The sequence below is a fragment of the Charadrius vociferus genome, unplaced genomic scaffold, assembly GCF_000708025.1.
Source record: "Charadrius vociferus isolate BGI_N301 unplaced genomic scaffold, ASM70802v2 scaffold244, whole genome shotgun sequence".
NCBI lineage: Eukaryota > Metazoa > Chordata > Aves > Charadriiformes > Charadriidae > Charadrius > Charadrius vociferus.
The window spans coordinates 4,356,866-4,366,245 of NW_009648822.1; the positions used below are offsets into that span (position 1 = coordinate 4,356,866).

General features: G+C 38.7%; 1 protein-coding gene across 1 annotated transcript in view; it reads right to left on the reverse strand.

Moving 5' to 3' along the window:
• The window catches only part of VCAN (versican), a 105,781-nt gene that overhangs the window by 15,078 nt on the left and 81,323 nt on the right, over positions 1-9,380 (reverse strand). The window contains exons 8-9 of the mRNA XM_009886862.1: positions 4,987-5,145; positions 4,140-4,222 (exon numbers count right to left, since the gene is read on the reverse strand). Coding sequence (XP_009885164.1) covers positions 4,140-4,222; positions 4,987-5,145 — 242 coding nt within the window. The remainder of the gene's footprint in view (positions 1-4,139; positions 4,223-4,986; positions 5,146-9,380) is intronic.

Below are 9,380 nucleotides of genomic sequence, written 5' to 3' on the forward strand. Positions count from 1 at the left end.
GAATGCAGCCTATAATACTCTCATTTAGGAGTGTGCCCATCTCGATTTTGCTACGATAATTTTCCTTGTCTTAAAAGTTCTTGTCATGGAAAACAAGTAGACTCAATACAGATATTGACAAATGTCACATGGACCAAAAAGTTTTAAATACTATTCCTAGCTTTCTCACTGAATCTGATTGTACTTGCTTCGTTACTCAAGACACGAGAATTTTCCTTGAGGAACTCTGAAAATCAGAGCATGTATTTACAAGATCACTCTTCCTTTATTCCAAGGTTTGCTTACTGGCATTATTCTTGCAAGTTAAACATAAATTCCAGTTCATACATGAAAAATGTGCACAGGAATAGAAGGGCTTTTTTGACTGCTGCTGTTTTTGATGAATTGCTGACAGATATTTTTTTCTATAGGGTTTAAAAAAAAAGAATGCCAGGATATCAGAAATGTTGGACTATGGTTAGTCTACTACTAGGCACCTAAATAACTGCCCCTCTTTTCAGTAGGTCTGTAAGCCTGTCAAGGGCACTCTAGGTTCAGTATAGGTTTCCCAGTAAGAACCTTAATTCTATATGCTCACTTTTTAAAAATCTTGCTCATGTTGTCCCACACACCTTAAAAAACAAACAAACCTCCTACCCCACTGAAGGGTCACGAACTGACCTCATGTGGACACTGCACAGAAAACGGAATGGCCCTTACTTATTTGATTGGCAAAACTATCATCCACTGATTCATGAGGTAAGGGAAATTTCCACAACCTCATCTGAGAATTTAAGTTTTCTCACATTACTAGGCCATCGAAAAAGGTGAGTTTATCACCTTCATCTCACATGAATTGACAGGAAATGTGCTCAAAAACAAGCCCCCACTCTTTATTCTGGGAGCCAGTGGAAGTGAGATGGCACAAGATTTATATGCCAGAGCTGCATATAACTATGAAGTCCACAAAAAAAATAGCTGGGGTGGGCATGTGCATTCAATAGCACACTGTAGCTAGAAATGATGTGCAGTGCTCTTGGAAGTACATTTGCTGTTTTTCACTAAGGAACTCACGTACATGCTTTGTCTAACTATCATGTTTAATGGTGGCTGGCACTTAGCTTCTGTTTAAAAAATCTGGAAAAACACAACTTGACATGAGCTGAAAATGTAAAAAAAATGATTATTTCCTTCCGTTGAACTCATTGGTTGAAGTACCTTTTAGGTGCAAAGAAAAAAAAAAGTTATTTGATCCCCTTTCCAGAAATTGCTAATAAAATACATGCCAACACCTGGCAAAAGAGTTCCTTTGAACATACTGAATACTTAAGTTGTGGGTTCCCTTATGTCCATGGAAAATGAGTACCAAAGTAATCCAAAACTTGTTCCATAATCTCCAATGGTAGAGCCTGTGGTTCGGTGATTCCCAATTCTAGGGGTTTTTATTGGTTCAGAAAGAAAAATCATGTGAAAGAGAAATCACTAAAATGTATCACAGCCATTTCATCTGGGCAGTACGTGGGTCAACTGCAGCACTGGGCCAACAATTCTATCCGCAACATGTCTTGCTGTTGCTGTTCATTTACTTTTCATTTTAAGCCTACCAAGCATCAGATATATTTTTTTTTGTTTAATCCAAAACCTAATAAAATCATGTAAGCATGATTTTCAGATTAAACCAAGCCGTTACTGGCAGAAAATTCAAACAAATATCAAGATAAAAAAGTATGTACATCACTTGTAGATGCAGTCTATTTAAGAGTTGGAGTGACTTTTCTGATAGTATCTCTGAGAAAACTCTAATATCAGGGAATCCTCAGCAGACTTGACAAATCTTCCTCTATGCCTGAAGTGTTGAAGAGAATTGCAGATAGATAATATTATATTGGAGAAAGCATAGGGCTGGGTAACAAAGTTAGAAGCAGCTGAATTACAGATGTGCCCTGATATGTAAAACACAAGTCTATTTATATTTTGGCTATATGCAAGCGCTACCTCTAATCTCAGAAATTCAAGTTAGAACCTGAGTGTTGATGTAATAATGCTGATTTTTATGATCAAAAATTACATTAATGCATTTAAAGCTATCATGACTACTGTTTTCCTGCAAATATATAAATGATATAATTTGTTGACCTACACAGTATTCAAATTCATTGGAATTTTAAGACATCATCAGGGTAATACAATTGATGCATGTATTTAATTATGTTATTGTTCCTATTAATTACGAGAGAACTAATAAATCACTGTAACCAGAAGAGTGGTTAGAAAGTATGAAAAATAAGTTAAAAACTAGGGAAAAGGAGCAAATGAGGAAGCTGCTTAGAACCATGTCATCCAGAAATCATATGGAATAAATTAAGAAGAAAAGCTATTGAAGCAATGAACAAATGATTTCAAGAGACACCTAAATTGTTTCCTAAGGAAGAGACAGAGGGAAGTTGTTAAAAATAAAGAAAAATAAAGTGGAAAAGAGATCTATCAAATGAGAAATCTGTTGGACAGATGGTCTTATTCTGTTCCTACAATATCTGCATTTCTTAAAATTGAAAATTAAAGTAAAAATATAATACCATATTTGCCCAGTAGCCTGAATTGAAAAAAAGAATCTCAGCCCTAATTTTAATTTCCTTGAATTCATCATTCAGTGACATACCAAATTTGTCTTTGGAATATATGAGCATGTATCTTGTTTTACACTTCCCAGTGGAAGACAGGCTGCACTTTCACTACATTTATGCCCAAATTTATCTCATCTAACTTTAGACCCCTTAGTGCAGTGTAGGCTCCTTCACCACCCACTGGAGGCAGCCCAGACCACCCCTGAGCTCCAGCCAAAGCTGAACTGCCCTCAGAGGGTGCCTGTCACTGTCAGTGAGGTGTAAGAAGCCACATCAGGAGACAGAGTGAACTCATCCGGAATGAGTAGAGTTCAAGGCCGTGGCCCATCTTGCACTCCCCAAAGTACATGAGGATAGGCAAGAGAAAACAATGAAATCAAACTCTTCTGTTTACATCCTGCAAGATTTCGTGGTTCCAAGCACAAATGGGTGCATTCGTACCACCACAGATGCACTGAGCAATCAGCCAGGTAACAAACAGTTTCATCATCTTTTTCTTCTCCCCTGTGCCATCACCTGCCACAAATAGTAGTTTCCCCAAGAAATGGCTTATTTACAAGTAATTTTAGATGACTTTAAACCTCTGGTTATTTACATGAAATTGTAATTAATGAAGCTTGCTTTGCCCCAGGTGTCTTTCTACATAAGTTGTAGCCATGTAGTATGAAGCACTGATTATTGCATGCATGAGTAAGCACGTGCATTTGTGCGTCCAGATGCTGTCTGCTTTGAGAAGAATTCACAACTGGAAAAGAAAATAATAAGCATAACCACTTTGGGTTTAGGGGTTATTTTAATATAAAGTTCTTCAATGGATGCTAAACAGCAATAAATCACCTGTCCCTTCTACAAAAGAGACTGTTTTGAATTGGAAAGAGCTCAGTTATTTCCTGTATCCATCAGCTCTTTAAGTTAGTCAAAAGTGGGTAGAGAGTGTTCTTCCTCTCCTCCTGCTGATTTTCCTTCTTGTTTTAAGGCAATAAGAGGTATCAACTGCATCTTAAAATTGTATGGACAGATTATTGGTTACAGGCCTCCTGAACCACGTAAGGCTGGATGCTTCTCCATCCTAGCTGTAGAGCTGCCATACACACTAGAACAATCTCCAACAACATTTGAGAGGCTCCTTCATGCACTCTCACAGACCCAGTGAAGGCAAGAGCTTGAATGCCATGTCCTCGTCAAAAAAAATGCATTCCGCTCCATACACAGAAGGGAGAGGAGAGTTGCCACGTGTCCTTGTATAAAAACAGAAGAGCACAAATCAGCTCCAGCAAAGACCCTTAAATTACAGTCTCAGGCTTTTTGAGTTTTTCTGTTTGGATGCTTTGATAGCTCCCACACATAAAATAATAAGAACTAAGAATAAGATTTTAGAACTCTACCACAAAATGGTAGTTATGCCGAAACAAGAGTTTGCTGGCTGCATGTTGGGTGACTACGTTTTTTCATGCAACTTACCTCATTGCTGGTGGGAATTTGATAAGCCACCACAAAAAGAAATGAACGAGTGATTTAATTTCAAAGGCATCTTACCAGTGGGCTACCATCAGTCCAGCGGAAATCACGCTCAAACATCTTGTCATTGAGTCCAATCCACTGGTAGTCATGCCCAATACCTAAGGAACCAGAAAGATATTTTTATTAACTTTCCCATAAATGGAAAAGATTTCACCAAAGAAAATAAAAAGAATTTGCACAGAATGAATCAGACATCCTGTTCTTAACATTCTTCTACTCATTATGCAAACAACTATTTACAGGCTGTTTTTCAACTTTTCAATTTTAATTTCGGATGTCTATAAAAATGCAGATCCTCCTCTAAGAGTTTTAAACAATCCTGTCTCTTCCCTCCTGACGGTGTCTCCCAAAGAAAACAGATGTTTCCTACCTGAGTGCATATGAGGGTGAGGAAAAAAAAGTGAAAAAGATTAAAATAATAAAAGCACGTATCTTAATCTAGATTTTTCAAGTTTTGGTTAGGCTGAGACCAGTGTTTTCTAGATCGTGCAACACAACATACAGGAACTATTTCTTTATGCCTACTTAATACAATATATGTTGTCATGGTCGCTGGTGTCAGGTGCACAAAAAGCTAAAGCCTCCAGAAAAAAATGTTTCATCGATTTCCAATGCAAAACAGTAGTTCTTGTTCTCTTGCTAAACCCAAAGTATTTCCTATGTAACAAATAATGACTTAATAGTGACAAGGAACTTGCATTGACTGCAAAAGTAAACATGAAGAAGACAAAGTGTGCCTTTTAAACATTGTAAAAGTATATTTTGAGATGGACATGTAAAAGCTGAGTGATCAGGAAGATATTTCACTAGCTCTGAACACTCAGTGCCCATTCTTGTTTAGAGGAATCCTAACAGTACGTACGGTTCACAAAGATCTGCTCCTCATGAGACAAGATGCTTGTCAAATGTGCTCCCTGGAGACGGCATTCCCTTTCAGCTGTGTCCCATGTACGCCGATGGGCAAAGTATTTGTAGCACTGTCCTTGGAACTTGTGCCAGCCATAATCACAGGTCTCTGTGTCTGTGACAAACAAATAAACCACATCTCTGTCAATGGGTTTGAAGCACAGGATTGTTTCATGCAAGCAGATGGATTTTCTGCAGGGCAAACGTTCAAGAAGATTCCCACCCTTTAAGCAGTATAAATGCAAACAATCAACACTCATCCTTGAGACCTCATTACATTTTCAGGTAGTTCTATTCACCAGTTTCAGTACAAGCTGCAAGAATATTACTTATGGAAGGAGTATAATTGCAACTGGCAGCTTTGGGAGCTTCTACTGATTGATTTGCACTGTACTTGGACAACGCCAAGAGGACATCTTCAGTCCATAACTCAGGGTGAATGAAATGCCTGGATGTTGGACTGCAGTTAGTCTACATTTCAGCTGAATTTCAGAGTCTGTATGTGAGGATGGGAATTTTTACTTGCAAGGGCAAATAGTTCTTTGAGTGACTGTACTGAATTACCTGGGTTTAGAAGAAACTGATAACTGAAAATAATATGAAGGACAGTGCTTGTGATTGTTCAGTCCACAGATGCAAAGCTGCAGCACTAGCTTTCTGAACTTAGCCCTCCAAATCCTCCTCCAAACCCCATCTTCCTTGACAAAGTCTACCTTAATAAACTTTAGGCAACAGTTTCTAAGGAAGAGTGTAAAGCTGAAATACAAAGTAATGAAATGCACATTGTCTGAGCTTGTATGAGGGATGGTACTGATACGAATGCATAATAGAGAGAAGTTCCCATCAGTCAGTATATCCTTTCATCTAAAGAGAAATAAACATGAGCCTTGGAACAGTGACAATCCATGGATTTGACGTTAATTATTTTCTCAAGGTTAAGCAGCTGTAAACAGAATAGATGGCAAGGAACAACAAAGTTCTGGTTCCAAGTCTGCATCTGCACCAGCACTGCAGGAATGAACCACAGACACAAATCAGTATTAGTAAGATGGGCATAACAAAAATGATGCCCAAATGTGTCTGAGCTGTCCTTGATGATGAGAAGAACTTGGCACTGAGAAGAGAGAGTTTTAGGGAGGAATAGGAGAAACAATAGGGAAAACTCAAGACTGTTTTGAGTTACGGCAGATGAAATGGCATCATAAAGGACACTTCAGCACACGATTACAGCTTGTTCTGACTACAACAAGTTCCAGCTATCTAAGTACATGATAGGTCACCCTGAAGGGCCTCAGTTGCAGGAAACTGAAGAACAGAAACACAAAGCTTGGCCTTCCCCACCCACCAAACAGGAATTTGCCACTTCCCACCAAGTTTTATCAATCCCCAAACAAAACTGTGGCTGAAAGTAACCATCTGGCCTTTCCAGAGGTATAGATACATTCTGGATATGAAATTGGCGTTCTTATTTTCAGTTAAGTCAATATAGTCAACAGCAATAAAATCCTTCAGCCAAAGGGACTCTTTTTGCATTAGTACAGAAAAAGCCAAATATTACAGAATATGCCAATGACGTATGACTACAAATTCTTTAACTATAGTATTTCTTAGGTTTGAGCAGCTACCTCCTGAAAAACAATTGTGGAAAAATTTTGTCACAATGTAAGGCTGGTTCTTAATTCATAGCAGGAACAGGACATTCACATCCTGAAGCACCAAAGTGTCTGGGTTTTTTTAGCTTTTAAACCTCCCAGGATGAAAACTAGACTTTACATGTACATAAATAGGTATAAAAATGCAAACATATCACTTCAGAGGCTTACCAGAATTTCTCTGAGAATTTCTGGCAACACTAATAACACAATAGTCATTGTCTTAGGAGCCTGGTATCAAAATCATGTTCTAGAAGTTATCAGTACAGACACAAATGTACCAAATACAAAGGCATAATAGAGCTTACACTGATTATCTCTCTTCTATTTTCAACAAGTTAAGCTGTAGAAAACTTCTTGTGCCTTGAGTAATCCCAGCTACGAAAAACGAACGTCTATACTATCAACTTGTTAGTTTTTTATCTTTTCCCTCTTTGTATTCTGCATGAGGTGCAGGCTACAGATACAGCTTTAATCTCTGGCATCTAGGCCGTTTTAAAGTTTAGTCTGCCTTTGGCTTTCTAGAACGTTTGTTTAACCACACAATGCTGACTAACAGGGCTATGTCCTTTGTGAAGGCACTTAAGATTTTATTATTCATCTTGTTCAGGGACTCTCTTGTCCCACAGGAAAGAAGTCAGATAATAACAAGCAGCATTGCATGCTGAGAAAATTGTGGCCAGAAAGCATTTCCACACTATTCCAATCAAGCCTTCTCTGGCCTCTGCTAGGGAAGAAGTGCTCAATTTGAGAGATCTGCTGAAAGGCACATAGGGGTGGCAAAGAGGCTTGAAAACACAAAACCTAGAAGACTGGGTTCAAAGAATGAGGTATAATGGCCTGAGCATGAACCATAAATAATAAAATTTTTCTTCTTAAGATTGAGGATGCCCAATGGTGACATAGGTACTCTTAGTTGAAATGCATGCACTGCAGTGCACATACAACTCCTCCCTCCTATCCAAAATGGCTTGTTTTCCAAAAGGGAAGAGCTGACTAACTTCTGCACCTGTTTGTAGCCCAAATCTACAAAGACAGAAAAAGACAAGGCTAATGGCTAGAAAACACAAAGGATTTTTAGAAGGGGAAGAGAGGATTTTTTTCCTTTTTTTTTTTTTTTTTTTGAAAGAAGAGGTGAATGAGAAGAGGGGAAAAAGGAATGGGGAAAAGGAGAGGCAGGAAGCTAGAGGATGAAAAATGCAAACCTGGCAAGTAAAAATGTGGTGACTTTCATCTCTGCAGTGCTCTGTCCTGAGTGTGTGTGTATCTTCCTACATTAACAAAGCTGAACGGGTGACACAAAGGTAAGGGCTCCATACAGGTTTTAGTTTTTAGTGCCTTTACTGAACGAGTAAAGTCTAACTGCAGGTAGCTGTAAATTTTCTAACCCGATCATCTGTGAGTAGAGTAGGTGCAAGCACTTACTGAATGTGACATTCCATGTTCATTGTATACTTATCCATGGAGGTAATCACAGCCGGCCATAACCTTATTCCAGAAAGTGATGGAAAGACTGGAACTCTGCTTGCCATATTTATGGTGTTTTAAAAGTTGTCTGACTGGTCTTAAGATTTATGACAACTTACAGGCCCTTTTAGTGATGTGTGCAAGGAGTTACTTACACAGCTTCTGTTGTCTGTAACAGCAATTGTATATGTACAACAACATCTCTAAACACTGCATTAAAAAAAAAAAGTTCTCTGTAGGTTTAATACCTAGATAGGTACCACTTTTTCAACAGCTGCAATAAGCTGCTAACAAGAGGTCCCTTGTCTTTAAAGAAATTCCATAAGAGACTTAAAGAAAAGACTGAAACACAGGTACTAGAACATAATAAGAGTTTTATTCAGCTGTGAATTTTATCTGTGACTGTCTGTCTTCAGCTAATGACAAATGCCTGAGGCCCATCAGCCCACACATCTTGAGGAGAAATAATTTCTCTGGTAAATATTCAAAATAATCCCTTCTCAGCTGAAAGACATCAGTTAGAGACCATCTGTTTTCAGAAAGTATCTTTGCACTGAGGCCTTCTCAAATACCTCCATCCCAAGCTACCAAGCCCTGGGAACAAAGTGAATCAAATGAGACTGGAGTAATCGCAGACATTTGAGCAATGAACTTGGGTTATAAAAAAAATCAAATTGTTCCTGATATGATGATTAAAAAACCCAGCTGTTTATTTTTCAGAACCTGGAAGAGAACAGCTGGTTGTATTATCCCAAGGAGGCATGTCCCATAACAAACACATATGTGCCATTTTGGCACACAGGTCCATGCACGCAGCTGCATTTGGTAAACAGACTCTCCTAGGTGTGCCCACAGAGATCCTGTAGTGGAGAAAGCCAAACCTTAAGTCTGAAAAACAAGCACAGTTCCTTGAAAGCAGGTAGACACCAGTTAGAATAGGAAAAGGAGAAAAAGAAAAGGAAACTCTAGCCAGCCAAAGAAGGAAAAGGAAAAAGCAGGTCCTCATCCAGTTCTCATAAAGAATTCCTGAAACTGAGGTTCAAATTGCATGTTTCTACCATTTTGGTGTTTCCCGTGTAACTCTTCATGAAATAAGGTACTCCTTACCAGAACTACAGATGTCCAGATAATACAACAACAGCCCCAGGCTTTCATACACCCCACTGGTCCCCGGGGACTATTCTGTACAGGTGGTTCCACCAGCTTGGTGTGAGACAGGGTATCAAACAAC